Source organism: Pan paniscus, chromosome 9 (assembly GCF_029289425.2).
Source record: "Pan paniscus chromosome 9, NHGRI_mPanPan1-v2.0_pri, whole genome shotgun sequence".
In the NCBI taxonomy this organism is placed as follows: domain Eukaryota; kingdom Metazoa; phylum Chordata; class Mammalia; order Primates; family Hominidae; genus Pan; species Pan paniscus.
The window spans coordinates 57,415,591-57,438,685 of record NC_073258.2 but is presented as its reverse complement, the minus strand read 5'-3'; the positions used below and the strand labels follow the sequence as shown (position 1 = coordinate 57,438,685).

Genomic DNA, 23,095 nt, shown 5'->3' with positions numbered 1-23,095 from the left:
ATTGAAACAAACAAACAAACAAACAAAAAAGAAGCTATAGGTCAAATCCCTGATGAACATCAATACAATACAAAAATTCTCAACAAAATACTAGCAAAGCATTTCAACAACGGTTTAAAAATGTCATTGATTATGTTGAAGTGGGAATTATCCCAGGGATGCAAGTATTTTTTGATATACACAAATCAATCAAAGTGATACGTGATATCGACGGAATGAAGGACCAAAAACATGAACATTTCAATTGATACTGAAAAAGGATTTGATAAAATTCAACATCCCTTCATGACAAAAACCCTCCAAAAACTGAGTATAAGAGGAACATAACTCTACATAATAAAAGCCATGTATGTCAGACCCACAACTAGTAACATACTGAATGGCAAAAAAAACTGAATGCCTTTCCTCTAAGATCTAGAACACGACAAGAATGCCCATGTTCAACATTATTATTTGAAATAGTACCGGAAGTCCTAACTGGAGAAATCAGACAATAGAAAGAAATAAAGAGGTTTTAAATTGAAAAGAAAGGAGTCAAATTATTCTTATTTGCAGACGATATGACCTTATATTTGAAAAAACCTAGAGTCTCCACCAGAAAACTAATTAAAAAGCTGATAACAAATTCAATAAAGTTGCAGGATACAAAATCAACATAAAAAATTAGTAGCATTTTGAGGACTAAGCTCTAATTGTTTTATCTTGTCCACATTCTTATCTAAATGATCTCAGTAGTCATGTCCTAGAAACCATAGATTTTCAGCAGATGGGTTTTATTTAACCCTATGTATCATAACTTACTTTCCAACCTGACTCTGGCATAACATTATGAAACAGGGAAGAAAATCAAAATATTTTACCCCAAAACATGTGTCTTTCCCATATCTTGAAAGGCCCTGTAAAGCTGTCCTTAAAGGAATATTTGCATCTGTAAAGAATCTCTATTAACATAGATATATGTTTTTTCTTCCAGGCCCTCCCAATCCTAATGAGATAAATTAAAAGTCTAGCACCTTTTAAAGATCTAAATAGGAAACATTTGTCATCTATTGTCTCTAAGGGCAGACACTATAAGACTTCAAAAGAACCTTGGTCTCCATAATCTTTTATCTTAATCTGAACATTTCCTTTCTATGGATTCCAGATCTTTAGACAAACTCAACGAATTGTCACCCAGAAAAGGTTTAAATTTACCTATAGCCTGGAACCCGCTGCCTCCCACTGTTTGACTTGTCCCACCATTTTGGACCAAACCAATGTATTTCTTAAAAGTATTTGATTGATGTTTCATGCCTCCCTAAACTGTATAAAAACCAAGCTGTGCCTTGACCACCTTGGGCACGTGTTGTCAGGACCTCATGGGGGCTGTGTCATGGGCAATGGCCACCCATATTTGGCCCTGAATAAATCTCTTCAAATATTTTACGGAGTTTGGCTCTTTCTTTTGACCATTTCTATACACTGCAAACTGAAAATATCGATGACAGGTCTCAGTCAATTTAGAAAGTTTATTTTGCCAAGGTTCAGGATACCTCTGTGACACAGACTCAGGAGGTCCTTATGACATATGCCCAATGTGGTCAGGGTAAAACTTGTTTTACACATTTTACGGATACAATACATCAATCATATTTTTACATTGGTTCAATGTGGAAAAGTGGAACAACTTGAAGAAGGGGAAGGTCATAGATAGATTTAAAGATATTCTGATTGGCAATTGTCTAAAACAGTTATTATCAATAGAAAGGAATTTCTGGTTTAAGATAAGGAGTTGTGGAGACCAAGGTTTTATCATGCAGATGAAGCCTCCAGGTAGCAGGTTTAGAACAGATTGTAAATGTTACTTATCAGACCTACAGTCTGTGTTGATGTTAATACTGGAGGAGTATAGTGAGGCACATAGGACCCTCACTTACAGTCATGGCCTGATCCAGTCTTTGAGGTTAATTTTAGAGTGCCCTGGCCTAGGAGGGAGTCTATTCAGATGGTTGTGGGGTGAGGAAGGGGATTTGAATTTCAGTTTTGGATTACAATGTCAGTAACAATCAATTCAAAAGTAAAAATAAAAAGTCTGCAATATCTACAAATAAAGTTAAATACTTAGGAATTAACTTAACCAAAGAAGTGAAAGAGCTGTACCATACAAACTATAAAACATAAATGAAAGAAATTGAGGAGGACACATGATAAAAGAAAAACTTCAGCCAAATTAAATTTAAAGGAATTTTGTTAAGCAAAGAATGATTAGCAAATTGGTCAGTCACCGGAGCCAGAGTAGGCTTAGAGATTCCAGTGCAGCCACATGGTGGAAGATTTATGGACAGAAAAAAAAATGACATACAGAAAACAAAAGTGAGGTACAGAGATAGCTGAATTGGTTACACCTTGGTGTTTGCCATATTTGAACATGGTTCAAACAATTGGCTCCTTTTGATTGGCCAAAACTTGGTGATTGGCAGAAGTGTAGGTTCAGTCTGTTTACACCTCCACTTGTTCTAGTTTGTGGTGTACAAAGAAACCTTTTGGCCAAAGTTAAAATATGTAATGAGGTAGCTTTAGGCTAAACTTGATTTAATAATTTCTCTCTTTGGTCATCTCTCAATTTTTAAAGGTGGACAAAAAATTTAGTAATTGATGTCAGTTTCACCATTATAAAGGTACTTATTTGGGCTTGAAAGCCACTGGGAAATAGCAGAACAGTAGGTTTTGTAAGATGGGAACAGGGACTTCAGGTTATTTATTCATTTTTTTGAAAGGGTTAGAGTAGAGGGTACCTCCTTATGCTGGAACATCCTTTTTACAGGAGAGAAAACAAAACCTGGTGTGTTCTAGGATCTAAGTGTATCCTTAAAGTCTTAGCTTAATTATGTCACATTTAGCACGAGTGACTCCACTTTGGTTTAGTCTGGTCTGTTGGGGCCTAGTGCATGAGCTCAGTCCAAAACAATGACCACCCATAATTTTGTTTAAAAATTTTCCACTTTTGTTCAGGTTCTCAGGTGAGAGTGTGACAAACACTTAGGGCCTAAGCACCACTCTCAGTTACCATCATTTTGGGTTTCCAGTCTCATCATGTCTTTCATAAGTTACGGTGCCCATATGGTCTCACATTTCTTTCAGGTCTTGTCTTTCCAGTTGAAGAGACACCATTTGACATTCTAAGGATGGCTCCATCCTTAGAACATTTAAACATTTAAAATTTTTAAGATAATACAGTGCACCAGGGAAACTACTATTATCAGGAGGATAATACCAAGAGTTTGGAGTACGCTCCTTACCCAGGGTCCCCCTAAACCAAACCACCTAAAATCAAAAAGATAAAAGAATGAGCTAAAAAGTCTACTCACTTTACTAAGCAGTCTCTTTGTTAATCCCCTCTATAAAACCTGATATGATATATTTCTCCATAGTCCACAAGTGCCAGCAGCTACACAGATACTTCTCTGTTTAGCCAGTAAGTAATGTAGAGCAATTCTATTATTTAGCATAACTTTTACAAGAGAATTTAAAGTCTGTTGTATATTCATCACCTATACAATAGAATCTGCTATAGAGCCTATCATGAGGGATACATTCCTAATCATTGCGTCTTTTACTTAAAACCATGGAAAAAGAGGACCTAACAAATGATGCCATTCTAGTAAAGGGCCTACTTTTAATGTTCTCTTTAACCTATGAGGTAGGTTAAAAGGAGTGAACCAATGTTCTGTTTCTGACTGATTATGAGGCAACACATATGTACCATTAAAATTTCTCATCTACCTTTGGCCTTCATTTTCCATCTGTCAAGGTATTAGGTTATCCATGTATAAGGCTGGCTTCAAAATCCTTTACAAATAAAAGTATACCCCATGAATGCACACAACATACTCCCATTTCACTTCTATTGTTCATAGAGACTTAAGCAAGGGAAAAAAAGATTCAAAGATAAGAGTCTCATGATAGTAGAGAAATCTTCATCTGCGATCTTGGGAAAAAGCTGTTCACATCAAGGATGCTATCTTCTTCTGTGGAGAAACATCCCTGGTTACCTTTACCTTAAGGGTTCCAAAGGGAAGTGTACAATTTCACTTGTGTGGACGGACCCTTCTGAGTTGTGAGATTTTGAACCCAAGATTCAAGGTATTGAAGTTTTGCTACAGTGTGGATGACAAGGGCAGTATTTCTCTGTTGTTCTCAAAAGATCCAGTCTTTGGGTTCTAGATTGTAAAGGGGTTTATTGTCCTCAGTCAGCAAACTATAAAAAAGCTTTCTTTACCTGGTGAACATATACTGTAGCATAATAATCTACTGTTATAACATCAGCCCTCTTGTATGAGAAAACTTTTATACAACCAAAACCCATGCATTGAAAATGACAATTGTATGAAGTCCCTCTATAAATGTTTGAATGATCCATCAGGTAGTGAAATGTACCTGAAGCTTTGATTGTTTTCCTAGGAATATGGGTTTGACAAACCAAACATTGGTCATAAACTATTTCAGCAATTTAGAAGTCACCACACCAATATATATTTAATTTGGATCATTTTATCTTTTGCATGATGAGTCACAGAATGCAGAACTCTTAACAACAAAGCTTTAGGGACTCAGGAAGGACAAGGTGGCTGTCCTGGTTCTCCACAAGTCCAGGCTTAACATTGAACTTGTGTCCTCTTGAATATCAGTTGTTTCTCCAATTTAGGTGCATAGCACTGATAACTGATGGGTTATCATAGGTAAATTGACTCAGACCATGGAGTTCATTCAAACTGTATATCTAAACAATTTTAGTAATGGCTGATGTAGCATAAAAATCTGGCAAAGTGTTTTCTTGCTATTCAATTATTCTTTGTTCTACTTGGGTTAGCAGTTTTATAAACCAGTCAGTCCTTTCACTAAAGTTGAGGAAATTCTCACCCAGTCCAAATGATATGATTCTAAAGTTATCAGAAAGCTGTATTTATTCGAGAGTGAGTGGTTTTCAGGGTCCTTTCTATCCTTTCATGAACCTCCTAAAAGATACTATATTCTAGGATTTTGTGTGCTTGTGAGGTTTTCAGAAACTGCATCAGAATTAAACAATTAATCATGGAAATGACTTTAAATAGTCATAGTAACAGACAACTGACAAAAAAATTTGGTTACCTCTGTGTTCTACAATAGCTTAAATAATAACCATAATTTTGACTGATAGCCTACACTAAGACATATTCAAATTTTAGAAATTTAATCCATCAATGCATGTAAAATTCCATTGGTTTGATTTGGAAGGGTGGGACAACTTGAAGCAGGAGGTGGGGAGGGGTGGGACTTCCAGGTGAGTGGTAGATTTGAGTAGATTCTGATTGGCAATTGGTTGAAAGAGTTGTTTTCTGTAGAAAGAAATGTCTGGATTAAGATAAGGGGTTGTGCAGACCAAGGTTTTATCATGCAGATGAAGCCTCCAAGTAGCAAGTTTAGAATAGATCGTAAATGTTTCTCATGAGACTTACGGTCTGTGTTGATGCTAGCACTGGAGGATTATAATGAGGCACATCAGATCCTACTTCCAGTCATGGCCTAATCTGGTCTTTCACATTAAATTTTAGAGTCCCCTGCCCGAGGAGGGAGTCCATTCAGATGGTTGTGGGGAAGGGTGGGAGGCGGGGGTTTGAATTTTATCTTTGGTTTACGATGGAAATAGCAATCAATCTGAAAAAGAAATTTAAAAATCTACAATATCCATAAATAAAGTTAAATACCTACGAATAACCAAAGAAGTGAAAGATCTGTACCATAAAAACTATAAAATGTTGATGAAAGAAATTGAGTAGGACACATAAAATGGAAAGATATTCCATGTTCATGAACTGGTAAAATCAATATTGTTAAAATGCCTGGGCTACCAAAAGCAATCTATAGATTCAATGCAATTCCTATCAAAATACAAATACATTCTTTACAAAAATAAATAAGAATCTTAAAATTTATATGAAAACACAAAAGACCCAGAATAGCCAAAGCTATCATAAGCAAAGAGAAAAAAAAATGGAGAAATAACATTGTAGGGTCCAGCCCCACAGGGTTGGTGGGTTTTCTCCTTGTGTGCAGAGATGAGAGAGCATAGAAATAAAGACACAAGACAAAGAGATAAAAGAAAAGACAGCTGGGCCTGGGGGACCACTACCACCAAGACACTGAGACTGGTAGTGGCCCTGAATGTCTGGCTGCGCTGTTACTTATTGGATACAAAGTAAAAGGGGCAGGGTAAAGAGTGTGAGTCATCTCTAATGGTAGGTAAGGTCATGTGGGTTACGTGTCCACTGGACAGGGGGCCCTTCCCTGCCTGGCAGCCAAGGCAGAGAGAGAGAGGGAGAGAGAGAGACAGCTTGCACCATTATTTCTGCATATCAGAGACTTTTAGTACTTTCACTAATTTTGCTACTGTTATCTAAAAGGCAGAGCCAGGTGTACAGGGTGGAACATGAAGGCGGACTAGGAGCGTGACCACTGAAGCACAGCATCACAGGGAGACGGTTAGGCCTCCGGATAACTGTGGGCGGGCCTGACTAATGTCGGGCCCTCCACAAGAGGTGGAGGAGTAGAGTCTTCTCTAAACTCCCCCGGGGAAAGGGAGAATCCCTTTCCTGGTCAGCTAAGTAGCGGGTGTTTTTCCTTGACACTGAGGCTACCTCTAGACCATGGTCAGCATGGCAACGGGCGTCTTCCCAGACGCTGGCATTACCGCTAGACCAAGGAGACCTCTGGTGGCCCTGTCCAGGCATAACAGAAGGCTCGCACTCTTGCCTTCTGGTCACTTCTCACTATGTCCCCTCAGCTCCTACCTCTGTATGGCCTGTTTTTTCCTAGGTTATGATTATAGAGCGAGGATTATTATAATATTGGAATAAAGAGTAATTGCTACAAACTAACGATTAATGATATTCATATATAATCATGTCTATGATCTAGATCTAGTATAACTCTTGTTGTTTTATATATTTTATTATACTGGAACAGCTCATGCCCTCGGTCTCTTGCCTCGGCACCTGGATGGCTTGCCACCCACATAACATTATCTGACTTCAGATTATACTATGGAACTCATTTTCAACAAAGGTGCCAAGAAAATACATTGGGGAAAGGAGAGCCTCTTCAATAAATGGTGCTGGGAAAACTTACTTTAGCACCCATTATAGAGTTATGTAGGAACACAGGAAGCCATAGAATCCAGAGGACATCATTATTAACATAGCCAGTGAAAATCAAGTTATACAAAAACTAAAAACAGCAATGTTTGCACATCAATGAATATTTAATGCAGGTTAGTTTAAACATTGTCATAGGCTATGAATACAAGCCATATTTTATACATGATACAATATATTGATATTTCTAAAATGGTGAATTAGTAGGCTGATTGATGCTTTATTTGAAAATATTCTAGAAGTTACAAGCACTGTTAACTAAAAGAAACACATTTTCTTCTCTACTTTCTGACCATAGAGATGTGGACTGACACCCAATATTATTTGCAACTTTACTCAATTTTAAAACTGTAACTTATTTATGAACCAATTTCTCACAAGCAGTCTTTTGATTGCCTCCTTTACATCTTTGTTCCGCAAACTGTAGATGATGGGATTCAGCATGGGAATCACAATGGTGTAAAATATTGACACTATCATGTCATTGTCCGAAGTGTAGCTGGAACTTGGTCTCACATACATGAAGAGGATTGTCCCATGATAAATTGTCACTCCAGTTAGGTGAGCTCCACATGTAGAGAAGACTTTTCTCCTCCCTTCAGCAGAATGCATCTTCAGAATGGCCAACAGAATAAAACCATAGGAGATCAGGACAATCAGGATAGTGACTATCTCAATAGAGCCCACAAAGTAGAAGAGTAGAAGCTGGTTTACGTGAGTGTCAGAACAAGAAATAGCAAGGAAAGGAGGCATATTACAAAAGACATGTCTAATTTCATTGGATCCACAGAAGGACAGGCTAAATGTAGCCACTGTATGTATAGTAGCATGTAAAATGCCAGCAACATAGGAAGCAGTGATGAGTGGCACATAGACTCTGGGTGACACGCTCACTGAATACAGGAGAGGGTTGTAGATGGCTACATAGCGATCATAAGCCATTGCAGCCAAGAGAAAGCATTCTGTGGTTCCAAAAGTACAAGCAAGAAACATCTGTGTTGCACATCCAAGAAATGAAATAGATTTATTTTTTGCCAGGAAATTGACCAACATTTTTGGAGTGACAACTGTAGAATAGCAGGCATCCAAGAATGATAAAACACCAAGAAAATAGTACATTGGGCTGTGAAGCCGGAAATCCCCAATGACCAGTACAACCAGCCCTAAATTGCCTATTAGAGTGAATAGATAGATTGCTAAAAATAATAAAAATAGGAAGACTTGCACATCAAATTCTTCTGTGAAGCTCATTAATATAAACATGGTGACTTCAGTAAAATTGTTTAATTGAAGCTTGTATAGATCCATATCTGAAGGCAACCCTGACATTTTAGCTATTGTTTATATGTACTAAATGCAGCAGCCTGTGAAAATTAAGTTTATCCAATTATATCCTCATGTTTGTTTCTTGGAAAAGCAAGATGAAATCCTTGTCAGCAAATGCATAGGTGGTGATAAAATTGTGTCCAAGTGGATACATTACTGTAATTAAATAAATTAAATAAATTATTTTATTCAATCATGCGCTAAATTTATCTTTTTAACATGGATGAAGCTGGAAGCCATCATTCTCAGCAAACTATCTCAAGAACCGAAAACCAAACACCGCATGTTCTCACACGTAAGTGGGAGTTGAACAATGAGAACACATGGACATAGGAAGGGGAACATCACACGCCAGGGCCGGTCGGAGGGTGGGAGGCTAGGGGAGGGATAACGTTACGAGAAATACCTAATGTAGGTGTCGGGTTGATGCGTGCAGCAAACCACCGTGGCACGTGTATACCTATGTAACAAAACTGCACATTCTGCACATGTACCCCAGAACTTAAAGTGTAAAAAAAGTCTATTTAATCAGTTTAATTTCCTGTTCATTTTCCATCAAATGTACTACCATCTATTCTTAATATTAAATTGTTTCAAAACTCATAAAGACTGAGTGCTATTCCTAGGTTTTCTAAAAAGTCCATTGAATTACTTTATTTTTCTCATTTTAAATATGGGAACAATCATATCTACATTATAAGACTGGGTTGTATTTAAATGGGAAAAACAGGATGTAAGTTATTTAATATTTAAATATGCCCAGATAACTGGAAAATGCAATATCAGGCTTATATTAAAATTTATCATTTGAGACAGTCTTTCTGACCAAACCATTTCAAATCCTTTTTTTTTTTTTTTTGGCAATTCTCCTGCTGTTGCATTAGTACTTACAGAATGGTGGTGGATACAAGAGATTTGATTCTGGAGATAGATGCGCCTTGTTTGCAAACCAAAAGAATTTGGTGTTCATTTTTCATTTATTTTTCCTTTTGTGTTTCACTTTTCTTTCCTGAAAAAAATATCACCAATTTGTTCATTTTGGCCTGTGCAGTTTTTTTAACCATTATTATTTTTCAGATTTTAACTTAAAACCAATATCAGACGTGTCAATTTATATGATCATTTGGTCATTATGCCTGTGAAGTCCTTGGGTGTATTTTTGTGACATATTTATATCAAAAATGAATTATGGCTATCCTTTTACTATGATTCTTACATAACTTCTGAAATTTCTATAAAATAAATACCATCCAATAACAAGTAATACAATTATTTTTATAAACTGTTGCTAAAACAACACATGTATTCTCTCCTATGATCCTTGGAAAGTATGTGATTCAATTTGTAATATAGCTTCACATTAAATAGAACCCTCTTTCTTATATTTAAATAGTAAGGAATATATTTTAGTCTTAAATTCAAGGTGAGAGCTTCTTAATATTTTACAAGTGATCAGATTCCTTTTCTCTTACCTTTGGAAATGAACTGCTCACTCAATTCAGGTATGCTATGAATATTGTGCATTTGAATACTTATACCAGGCCCTTGAGCTCTAGAATTCCACAGGGATGCCCAAAGAAGAAAACACACTAATTATCTTCTGGGATAAAAAATATTATGATTTTTTTTTTCTGTAGTGAACAAGTAACTGATCTGGAACATGCATTACATGATTCCAACGATCACATAAGTGTACTTTCTACCTAGGTCCAAAATAATCCCCCAGTGGAAAAAATATGCATATTACTGAAAAAGAAAGCTAATAATACAGGCCATAGTGCTAGCTCTGATTCTAATTATCTACGTGCTATCAAATTAATAACTTAAATTCTCTAAAATTCAGTTTCTTCTTGAAATTATAACCTATGAATTATCTGGAAGTCCTATTGTCACATACATAATGAAATAATATGAAAACATAACCTATGACAAGACATATAATCATATAATAAAGGTTACTATATTTATTTAAATTTGACAGTCCTCTAATTCTAAATGGTATGAGAGAGATTTAACTTCATTGAAAATTTAATAGGCCATGTGCGGTGGCTCATGCCTGTAATCCCAGCACTTTGGGAGGCCAAGACAGGCAGATCACCTGAGGTCAGGAGTTGAGAACAGCCTGGCCAACATGGAAAAACCCCATCTCTACTAAAAATACAAAAAATTAGCCAGGCTTGGTGGTGGACGCCTGTAATCCCAGCTACTGGGGATTCTCATGCTGAGGCATGAGAATTGCTTGAACCCAGGTGGTAGAGGTTGGCAGTGAGCCGAGACCATGCCACTGCACACTCTAGCCTGGGTGAAAGAGTGAGACTCCATCTCAAAAAAAAAAAATTAATAGAGGAGATATTAATGCACATAATTATAAGGTAAATCTATGAATGGGGAATATTAACAGAAGAGTTAGGGCAATATGCAGATGTTCTATGTAATAATTTTCTGTGAACTAGAACATTAGACTCTTAGATATATGGCAGAGTTGAAGGTCAATTTTTTAAGTTCTGCGAGATCTTTTCTATCTTCAAGAATTGATATACTAATCTATATACTTGTTCTTCGATATGCACATAAGAAATTATCCAAAATGTGATGAAAAATACATGGATGATCAAAAGAATGAAATGACAAACAACAGACTAGGAGAAAATACTTGCAAGGACACATCTGATAAAAGACTGTTATCTAAAATTTACAAAGAACTGTTTAAAACTCAATAGGAACACAAACAACCTGATTTAAAAATGAGTCAAAGACCTTAAAAACCACCTAAAATGGTCAAAAAGGCCTGGTGCAGTGGCGCGCCTGTAGTTCCAGCTTCCAGCCTGAAAGGCAGAGGTTGTAGTGAGCTGAGATTGTGCCTCCGCACGCCAGCGTGGGCGACAGAGCAAGATTCCGTCTCAAAAAAAAAAAAGTCAAAAAATTATTTTAAAAATGAGTCAAAGATACCCCATAAAAGATATACATATGGCATGTAACCATATGAAATTGATGCTCCACATCACAGGCCATCAGGGAAATGCAAATAAAAACAATGATATATCTCTTCATAACTAGAGTGACCAAAATCCCAGAACACAGAAAACAGCAAATGCTGGCAGTGATGTGCAGCAACAGGAAAACAGGAATTCTCATTCATTACTGGTGGGAATGCAAAATGGTCCAACTACTTTGCAAGACAGTTTGGAAGCTTCTTACAAAGCTAAATTTACTTATAATCCAGTAATCATGCTCCTTGGTGCTTACCCAAAGGAAACAATATCCACACAAAATTTTGCACATGGATGTTTACAGAAGCTTTATTTATAATTGCCAAAACTTACAAGCAACTAAAATGCTCTTCAGTAAATAAATGTATTAATAAACTGTGGTATATCCAGATAATGAAATATTATTCAGCTCTAAAAAGAAATGAACTATCAAGTCATAAAGAGACATGGATGAAATTCAAAGGCACATTACTCAGAAAAATAAACACATTTCCAACACCTAGTGAATGAATAAAACAATTGTAGTACATCCATAATATGGAATACTACTCAGTGATAAGTAGGTATAAAATATAATTATCTAGTACAGGAATGAATCTCAAATACTTCTTGCTAAGTTGAAAAAGCCAAACTCAAAAAGTTACATACATTGTGATTCCATTGATATAATATCCTGGACTAGGCAAAATCACAACAGAAAGCACATCTGTGGTTGCCAGAACTTGGGAGTAAAGGAAAGTAATTGGCTACAAAGTGATGAGAGGATTTTATAGGGCAATGAAAATATACTATAACTTGATTTGCTTACCTAGTTGTGTTTATCAAAATTCATATAACTGACACTTATAAATGGTAAATTTTTCTGTTTATATTAAAACTTTAGAAAACTAGCTATTACATAAATTTATCATTGCTTCAGAATAGATAATGACTAGAGGACAGAATAAGGTAACTGAGGCTGCTGACAATGGTAACGGGCTGCTGGCAACCTTCTAAAACATTACTTTGTTATTTTCATCCTTGTATACTTTAACCCTCATCATATGGAGTTCAATTGCCATCTTCCTGCTCCATCCATGTTTAAATGTGCTGGGTATCTTGACTCTCAGAAGAAGGTACATAGGAAGTTGGTGATATATCAAAGTAACTTTTCCAGGTTCATGCTGAAGGAATCACTCTCTAGTTTTCATTGTGGCCTTAAAATATTACTGTATAGCTACGTTAGCTCTCAGACCTAAGCCTATTTTATGAGCAAATTCTCCCTGCACTTCCTTGAGTCCTATAGCCAGTCAGTTCTTGCCTTTCAAAGTGGTTCTCCACACCTTGGACATTTTATGTTGCCCTAACAGTGTTCTGAGACCTACATCTCCCAGAATTCTCCTTTCTTAATGAAGCTTTTCTTCCCAATGATTCTACTTGACTCAGTTAGCTTTTTTTTTTTTTTTTTTCCAGCATTTTGTTTTCCTTAGGGTGAAGACTGGTCCTACTGAAAGGGTGTATATGCTGCATATTTCCGACATCCTTAATTACCTTGAGCACAGTTTCAATCATTCACAATCCTTTGGTGACACCTGTATTGAGACTGCACAGGGGTTGGGGTGGTAATTCTCCTGAAACTTGGAACATATAAAAGCTTATCTACTCTTCCAGCTTGACTTTGCTGGAATTTTCACTCAATAAATTGTCTTTTCTTTTTACTGGTGGAGTTTGAAAATTCACGAATTCCATGTGTTATAGGTACTGTTAATCCTTCCTTTTCCCAGTTAATTGTGTGTCTGGTAAAAAAAAAAAAATTGCTGATTTAACAAGATTCTGTTGCAACACGGTGCTTTGACTCAATATTTTTTTTATTTTCAGGTTTTGTGGTGGTAGTCTTTGATATAATTTTGAAAAAACAAAAATCATCCATTTATATATTTTTCACTTTCCTTTCACTCATTTCATGTTTGCTTGCTTATTGATTTTTTAAATATGTTGATGGAGATTCTGAGTTTATTAATGAAAGTTTATGCCTGCCTTGCATCAATTTCTTTCTCTCCTTCCTTTTTTCTCTTTCTACTTTTCCTTCCTTCCTTCCTTCCTTTCTCTCTTTCTCTTTTTCTCCCTTTCTCTCTCTCTTTCTTTCTTTCTGAATGCATTGAGTAGAGGTGCAATTTTGTTGTATGGATATATTGAATATATTGAATATCTTGACTTTTAGTGTATCCATCTCCTGAATAATGTGCATTGTACCTGTTAAGTAATTTCTTATTCTCCACATACCTCTGACTCTCTCACCCTTCCAACTTTCCATTGTAATTCATTCCACACTCTGTGTCATATGTATACATTATTTAGCTCCTGCTTATAAGTGAGAACATATCATATTTGACTTTCTTTTTTTAAAATTGTTTCATTTAAGATAATGGCCTCCAGTTTCATCCATGTTGCTATAAAACACATGCTTTCATTCTTTTGATGGTAAATAGTATTCAACTGCTTATATATAACATATTTTCTGTATCTAGTCATCCATGGTTGAACACTTAGAGTGATTCTATATTTTTCTTACTGTGAATAGTGTGGTGATAAACATAAAAGTACAAGTATCATAGAACCACCATTTGATCCAGCAATTCAACTACTGGGTATCTACCCAAAGTAAGATACTGATTTATCTTTTGGCAGATACCCAGTAGTGGGATTGCTGGATGAAATAGTCATTCCATTTTCAGTTATTTGAGAAATCTCCATACTGTCTTACATATAGGTAGTACTAGTTTACATTCCCAACAGCAGTGCATAAGCATCCCCTTTTCTTTGCCAACATCTGTTTTTTTTTTTTTTTTTGACATTTTAAGATTGGTCATTCTAACTGGTGTGAGACGATATCTGATTAAGGTTTTAATTTTCATTTCTCTAATAAGTGATGTTGAGCATTTTTTCATATGCTTATTGGCCATGTGCATTGCATGTCTTCATTTGTAAAATGTTTATTTATATCTTTTGGTCACTTTTAAATAAGGTTATTTTGCTTCGTTGAATTGCTTGAATTCTTTCTAAATTGTAGATATTAGTCTCCCATCAGATGCATAATTTGCAAATATTTTCTCTCATTATGTGGATTGTCTGTGCCCTGTTGATGATTTATTTTGCTGTATGGGAGCTTTATAGTTTAGTTACATCTCATGAGTTTATTTTTGTTTATGTTGACTGTGTTTTGGTGGTATTAGTCATGAAATATTGCATAGACCAATGTCCAGAAGATTTTTTCCTAGTTTTTCTTCTTGTATTTTTCTATTTTCAAGTCATATATTTAAGTCCTCCATCCAACTCGGGTTGATTTTTGTATATGTAAATGGTAATCCAATTTTCCTACACCATTTATTGCAAATAGGATTCTTTGTCCAGTGTGTGTTTTTGTTAAATTTGTTAAAAATCTGTTGGATGTAGATATATGGCTTTATTTATGAGTTGTCTATTCTTTTCCATTGATCTGTGTCTGCCTTATATCCTACCATACTGTTCTGATTATTATAGCCTTATAGTGTAACTTAAGGCCTGGTAATGTGAAGCCTTGAGCCTTATTTTTCACTTGGGATTGATTTGGCTATTCACTCTTTTTTTATTGTTCCATATGCATATTAGGATTATTTGTTCCAATTTTATGAAAAATCACGTTGGTCTTTTGATAGAGATTGCATTAAATCTATAGATTGCTTTAGGTGGTATATTCATTTTAAGATATTAATTCTTTTTTTTAAATTGTCAACTTTAATTTTAAGTTCAGGGGTACATGTTCAGGATCTGCAGGTTTGTTACATAGGTAAACCTGTGGCATGGTGGTTTGCTGCACAGATCATCCCATCACCCAGGTATTAAGCACAGCATCCACTAGGTATTCTTCCTGAACCTCTTTCTCCTTCCACCCTGCCCCTCATGCTCCAACAGGCCTCAGTGTGTGTTACTCTCCCCACCATGTGTCTATGTGTTCTCATTGTTCAGCTCCCACTTCTAAGTGAGAACATGTGTATTTGGACTTTTGTTCCTGCATTAGTTTGCTAAGCACAATGGCCTCCAGCTCCAGCCATGCCCCTGCAAAGAACATGATCTTGTTCTTTTTTATGGTTGCATAGTATTCCACATTTCTTGTGTATATGTACCACATTTTCTTTCTTTCTTTCTTTCTTTCTTTCTTTCTTTCTTTCTTTCTTTCTTTCTTTCTTTCGTTCTTCTCTCTTTTTATTCAGTCTTGCTCTGTCACGTGTGTGTACCATATTTCCTTTCCCTCCTTCCCTCCCTCCCTCTCTCTCTCTCTCTTTCTTTCTTTCTTTCTTTCTTTCCTTTTTTCAGAGTCTCTCTCTGTCACCCAGGCTGGAGTGCAGTGGTGTGATCTCAGCTCATTGCAACCTCCACCTCCTGGGTTCCAGCTATTCTCCTGTCTCAGCTTCTGAAGTAGCTGGGATTACAGGTGCACGCTGCCATGCCAGCTAGTTGTTTGTATTTTAGTAGAAATGGGGTTTCACCATGTTGGCCAGGCTGGTCTCAAACTCCTGAGCTCAGGCAATCCACCCACCTCGGCCTCCCAAACTGTTGGGATTACAGGCATGAGCCACTGCACCTAGCCCGTTTGCCCACTTTTTAATGGAGTTGTTTGTTTTTTTCTTGTGAAATTGCTTATTTGTACATTCTGGATATTAGACCATTGTCAGAGAATAGATTGCAAAATTTTTCTCCCATTCTGTAGGTTGCTGTTTACTCTGTTGATAGTTTCTTTTGTTGTGAAGAAGCTCTTTAGTTTAATTAAATCCCATTTGTCAATTTTTGCATTTGTTGCAATTGCTTTTGGCATCTTCATCATGAAATCTTTGCCCATGCCTATGTCCAAAATGGTATTGCTAGGCTTTCTTCTGTGTTTTACATCTAAGTCTTTAATCCATCTTGAGTTGATTTTTGTATATGGTGTAAGGAAGAAGTCCAGTTTCCATCTTCTGCATATGGCTAGCCAGTTCTCCCAGCACCATGTATTGAATATGGAATCCTTTCCCCATTGCTTTTTTTTGTCAGGTTTGTCAAAGTTCAGTTGGTTGTAGGTGTGTGGTCTTATTTCTTGGTTCTCTATTCTGTTCCATTGCTCTATGTGCTGATAAGAAGAATGCTAACAAGGGATTTATACATTCAGATACAAGAGTCTCAGTGATCATTAGAAAACTACATTGCAAATCGGACTTTGCCATGCTGTATAGTCATCAGACTGTCTAAATTCAATGTGAACAAAAAATTCCAATATTAGCAAGAGAAAAGTGTCTAGTCTGCTGAAAAGGAAGCCCCATCAGACAAACAAACTTCTCAGCAATAGCCTTGCAAGCCAGAAGAGAATGAGAGGCTATTTTGAAAGTGCTAAAGGAGAGGAAAAAAAAAAAAAGAGCTGTGAATTTTATATCCAGCTAGAATAAGCTCTATAAATGAAGGATAAATAAAGTCTTTTCCAGACAAGCAAATGGTGATGGAATGCATCACTACTTGATCAGCCTCATAAGAAATACTAGAAAAAGTCCTAAACATAAAAACAAAAGGCTGATATTCACTACCAAAAAATCACATGGGATTATAAAATTCAGCCATTGTATAAGACAATTACACAAAGAAGGAAGAGACTGGAATTAAATAGCAATACAACAGAACTACACTAAACTACAAAAAAAAAAAAGAAAAAAATAAGAATGTGTAAAACAACTAGCTAAAAATTTACAATGTGACAGGAATAAAACCTCACATATCAGTATTAACCTTGACTGTAAATGGATTAATGTTCCTGTTAAAAGATATACATTTGTGGAATGAATTTAAAGAATGATCAAACTGTATCCTTGGCGATAAAAACACATATAGACTAAAAATAAAGGAGTAGTCGGAAAGGATATTCCATGCAAATAGAAACCGAAAGTGAGCAGAAAAACTACACTGTATCTCAGATAAAACTGACTTTAAATAAATAATAAAAAAGAGTAAAAAGACAGACAAAAAGAGTCATAATATAAAAATAAAGGGATCAATTCAACAAGAGTATATAACAATTCTAAATATCTGTGCACCCAATATTGGAACATGAGATGACTTATGATGTTTTACAGAGATGTAAATTTTTTGCCTTCTTTAAGTCTATGGCATTTTTGTAGCTTTCTTATTAATTTGCTATTAATACTCCAATGATTTCAAGTATTATACTTTATTCACTGCAAACATAGCAGTTTATAATTTTAACAGAATGAAAGTGTAATGCATTTGAATGACTGTAAATCTATCTGCTAGATTGTGTGGAAGACATATGGTGATTCAATGTTATTATAGTTCACTGTATTTACTGACTCATTGCAATATAAAATGGCTTATATTGCCAGCATGAGGACACTAGGCCTCAGAGAAGTTAAGTTTTAAGCCAGTGTCAAAGTTATGTTATAAAATTGTGTGTCATGGCCAGGCACAGATGCTCATGACTGTAATCCCAGAACTTTGGGAACCAAAACAGGCCAACAGCTTGAGCCTAGAAGTTGGAGACCAGCCTGGACAACATAGAGAAACCCCATCTCTACTGAAATTAGAAAAACTTGACAGACATGGTGGTGCACACCTATAGTCCCAGCTACTCAGGAGGCTGAGGTGGAGGTGAGCCTGGGATGTGGAGGTTGCAATGAGCTGAAATCACAGCATTGCACTATAGCCTGGGCCACAGAGCAAGACCTCGTCTCAAAAATAAACAAATAAATTAAATTATGTATGTCTCATATCTTAAGGTTTTTATTTAATATTAAAACACTTTAAAACATTTTTAAATGCCATCATTTTAACCAGAGGACAAAAAACCATTCAATAAATGTCAACATATGGTACCTTTTTCTAAGCCATTTACTTTTTCACTATTGAATAAATCATATTGCTGTTCTTAAACTGGAAGATAATGAAAGCAAATTCTCTTGGGCATATCTCCTGTGAGTTTCACCAACATTCAAGTAAGTGGATATAAACAATCTATATGAACCATATTCATTAGGAAATCAAACCTACATTTTCTGTTCCACAGGTAAGAGAAATTTTCAGATCATTTGGAGATTATTTTAGTAGCTAGAACCTAAGAAAACAAGATCAAATATGTTATTTTGTACTAAACACTTTAGCTACTAAAAAGACTGTAGAAAACACATTAATTCTTGACCATTGTATAGGTGAATAATTTGTATTCATACACACCTGATTTGTGCAAAGTTCTGGCCAATAATTGAAAACCAATTGAAAACAGATCAGTTTGAAGTATGAACAATCAGGAATTTACCAATAAAGGGCAAGAACATATTTATCTTATTCAACTAATGAGCATTTATATTTTGATATAACAAGAAAAACAATAAAAATTATTTTAAGTTTATTTTTGCTAGCCATGGTATCTAGAAGTCACTTAGGACTGCTACTTACTTCTATTGTTTCTCTAGCTTCAATGGTTAAAAAAATCCAAATACCTCGAGAATCATGTTTTGTTTTATTTCACTGGGGATAGTGGGTGGGGTTGGAATGAAACTTTCAGAATGTAGACAAGGTCTAATAGAAGGCAGTAAATCATTGAAAAGTCCATCCATTATTTGGGTGACAGGAGGTTTAATCTTGCCTCTGGCACTTGATAGCTGTGAGATTTACTACAAAGTTGTAATCAAACAATGTGCACAAAAGTCTATTTCTATAGCAAGTGCTCAATAAATGGCTATTATTTCTCTCCTCCTTTGCAAATTTAGTTTCAATGTCAAACTCAAGGTATTTGGAGATTTATGTCATCTACTAAATTTGTATTTATAGATGTGGCTTTATATTAATTTTTCAAAGCTGATCCTATATTATTAATTTCTTTCAGAATCATAGTCATTTACTCTTTATAACTCTCAATCTTTTGAATATATGCTAATATTGACTTAGGCTAAACCAGGAAAACTCATCTTTTGGCATCTAGTAAAAATGCTGGCTTAAAGACAAATTTAGCTGAAGTGCTTAACATCATAGCTTTTCTCTATATCATTTATTTAAAGTAGTATTAAGCCCACTATGATGTAGCAAATAGTATTGTGGTAATATAATTGTGGTAATTTTGGGTATTAACAGATCACATAATTTCTGAAACATCTTTTACTTGACTAAAAAAATACTTCAAAGTCATAAAGAGTAGACAGAAGAAAATCACAATCAAGATACTAAATTTAGAATATTTAAATTTAATCCTGATAGAATATTTGAGTATGTATTAATAATTTAAAAAACAAATGTATTAAATATAACAAAAAATAAAGGATCTGGTTCAAGGCTCTTGTCACATATTTTTCAATGATTTAGTTATAATATTAATTTTGTGACCTAATTTTTACCAGTATTTAAAATGTATATATATGATGACAAAAATTCAATAATGTTGTAATATTAAATATAACAAATTGATATATTAAAGGAAGTTCCTTCATATATTTATGTTTTGAACAATTCTTTAGTCTGCCTGTCTGCACATCATTGTGCTGCGTGGTTATTCAAATACATTTATATTTTAAAGAGGAAAAAGCTTTGTAGAGAAGGCCTAACATCATACATGGCTCCAATCTGTGGAATTGGAATAAAGCAGATTGCCCTCCATCATTTCAGTGAGCTTCATCTAATTGGTCGATTGGCATAAAATGACCACTTTCTCATGAAGAAAAGAGTATTCTTCAAAAGACTGTCTCAGACATCATCAACCACATTGACTCTTCCTGGTTCTATGGAAGACTGCTTATGGACTCAGACTGAAACAGTAGCCCTTCTGGGTCTCCTGCCTGCCAACTCACCCTACAAATATTGGACTTGCTAACCTTTACAATTAGTAGCTCTGGTATTTCTGGAATTGGCTGTCTAATATGATTAGTTTTAAAGACACTAATGAGGCTGGATGTGGTGGCTCACACCCGTAATCTCATCACTTTGGGAGGCCAAGGTGGGAGGATCACTTGAGTCCAGGAGTTCAAGACTAACCTATGCAATATAGTGAGAACCCATATATATATATAAAGAAATAAAAATAGCGTGGTGGCAAATGCCTATGTTCCCACCTACTTAAGAGGGCTGAGATGGGAGGATCACTTGAGCCTGGGAGGTTGAGGCTGCAGTGAGCAATGATCATGCCAACAGGGTCCTATAGGTGAGGGACAAAGTGTAAACTACGTAGAGGTGTGCTATACTCTAAAAGAAGTATTTGAGTTTCCTAACATATACAGGCTGAAATTCAGAGAATATGTTTGGAAATGGATATTAAGGATGTAAGATAATGATGGAAGGAATATAATACTGGATCAGACCAAATTTTTTGATACAAATCCAGTAAGCAGAGACAGTGCATTTAATGTTGCAGCTCAAAGAGTGAGAAAAGACCCTAACACATTTGTTGTTTGGCTAAAACATGGACCAAAAGGTTGCCCACAGTGAGTTAAATGTGAAGTCCCTGCTTTTATTTTTCTGTAGAAACATGGATTTAAAGGGTTAAAGATATTGAAAAGTTGAAGTGAATTTGCCTGTTAACATCTACCAACCCAAACTGGAAAAGTCCAAAAGATACATTGCTCACCAAAATAACCTTTGGTTCTTTGAGTAATCTCCATACTGATTTCCATAGACATAGAACTAATTTACATTCTCACCAGTGGTGTATAAGCATTCCCTTTCACCACATGCACACCAACACCTATTGTTTTTTGACTTTTTAATAATGGCCATTCTGGCTGGGGTAAGGTGATCTCTCATGGGGGTTTCGATTTGCATTTATCAGATAATTATTGATGTTAAGCAGTTTTTCATATGTTTGTTGGCCATTTGTATATCTTCTTTTGAGAAATGTCTATTCATGTCATTTGCATACTTTTTGGTAGTATTATTTGTTTTTATTCTTGCTGATTTGTATCCCTTGTAGATTTTGGATATTAGTCCTTTGTTGGATTCATAGTTTGCAAATATTTTCTCCCATTCTGTGGGTTGTCTGTTTACTCTGTTGATTGTTTCTTTTGCTGTGCAGAAGCATTTCAGTTTAATTAGGTCCCATTTATTTATTTTTGTTTTTGTTGCATTTGATTTTGGGATCCCAATCATAAATTATTTGCCTAGGCCAATGCCCGAAAGAGATTTTTCTAGGTGTTCTTCTAAAAGTTTTATGGTTTCAGGTCTTAGATTTAAATCTTTAATCCATCTTAGGTTGATTTTTGTATATGGTGAGAGATAGGAATCTAGTTTCATTCTTTGACATGTGGATATCCAGTTTTCCCAGCACCATTTATTAAATAGGGTGTCTTGTGCTCAGTTTACATTTTTGTATGCGTTCTTAAAGATCAGTTGGTTTTAAGTACTTGCCTTTATTTCTGGGGTTTCTGTGTTCCATATGTCTATGTATCTATTTTTATACCAGTACATGCTTTTTTTGTTAACTATAGTTTTGCTTGTAAATATTTGCCTTTATTTCTGGGTTCTCTGTGTTCCATCTGTCTATGTATCTATTCTTATACGAGTACATGCTTTTTTTCTTACTATAGCTTTGGTTGTAAGTATTTGCCTTTATTTCTGGGTTCTCTGTGTTCCATCTGTCTACGTATCCATTCATAAGAATGGATACATACTTTTTTTGTATGTACCAGTGCATGCTTTTTTGTTATTATAGCCTTATAGTATAATATTAAGTTCAGTAATGTGATGCCTTCAGATTAGTTCTTTCTGCTCAGGATTGCTTTGGCTAGCTGGGTTGTTTTTAGGTTCCATATGAATTTTGGGATTGTTTTTCCTAATTCTGTGAAAAAGTTGACATTTTGACAGAAATTGCATTGAATCTGTATATTGCTTTGGGCAGTATTGATGGCAACGGCAGTCCATATGGAGTAGCCGCTGCGAAGACAACGGCTGCAGCAGGGGAGGCAGCCGGGACTTTGTGCTCCACAGAGCCAGAGTGGGCCAGGAACAGGAAGGAGCCCTGCCCCCTAACAAGGTGGCAGGGTGGGAGCCCTGTATTCCCAGGCACAGCTGCAGCCACCCAGCTGTGGCTCCAGACCTGGGCATCCCTGTGCTTGGGTGCCCAGGAGACCCCCTGCCCCTATAGGCTTTAAAGTGCCTGCTCTTGCTACCCACCTCTCCCCACTGCTGGCTCCCACTCCAAGGAATAGCAAAGTTGTGGTCAAGCCTGGGCACTATTGCAACCCAGGTAGGTGTGTGCAAACTCAGGGCAGTACTAGCACACCAGCCCCCTGCTGCCTTGGCATCCTGTGGACTTTGGGCACCAATGAGCATGGGAGGGAGGCTGTGGGGGGTGCTGAGGGTGGGTTGCCATTGGCCTGCAGGAACCCCTTGGCACAAACAGCCTGGGTGCCTTGGATGGCGAGAGACAGACAAATTCCTGGGCAGAAAGAGGCAGGTCTCCACCCATCTTCAAGCCAGGGACGGCCTGAAGCCTAGGGGCCTGGGCTGCCAGTTCTGGGTGGTGTCTATGGCCTGGAGTGAGAACTTATATTGCTTTTTCTGGGTCCTTCCATGGCCACCCGTGGGCCAATCAGCATGCACTTTCTTCTTTCTGAGCCCATGAAAACCCCGGAT

At 36.2% G+C, this 23,095-nt stretch overlaps 1 protein-coding gene across 1 annotated transcript; it reads right to left on the bottom strand.

The window, feature by feature from the left end:
• Window positions 1–7,317: 7,317 nt before the first annotated feature.
• On the bottom strand, window positions 7,318–9,986 carry LOC100968283 (olfactory receptor 5T1). Its single transcript, XM_003806067.5, has 3 exons — window positions 9,968–9,986; window positions 9,387–9,504; window positions 7,318–8,651 (listed from the first exon to the last, which is right to left on the bottom strand). Exon 3 carries the CDS (start codon window positions 8,496–8,498, stop codon window positions 7,512–7,514), a length of 987 nt encoding a protein of 328 aa, XP_003806115.2. The 5' UTR covers window positions 8,499–8,651; window positions 9,387–9,504; window positions 9,968–9,986; the 3' UTR covers window positions 7,318–7,511.
• Between the last annotated feature and the right edge of the window lie 13,109 nt (window positions 9,987–23,095).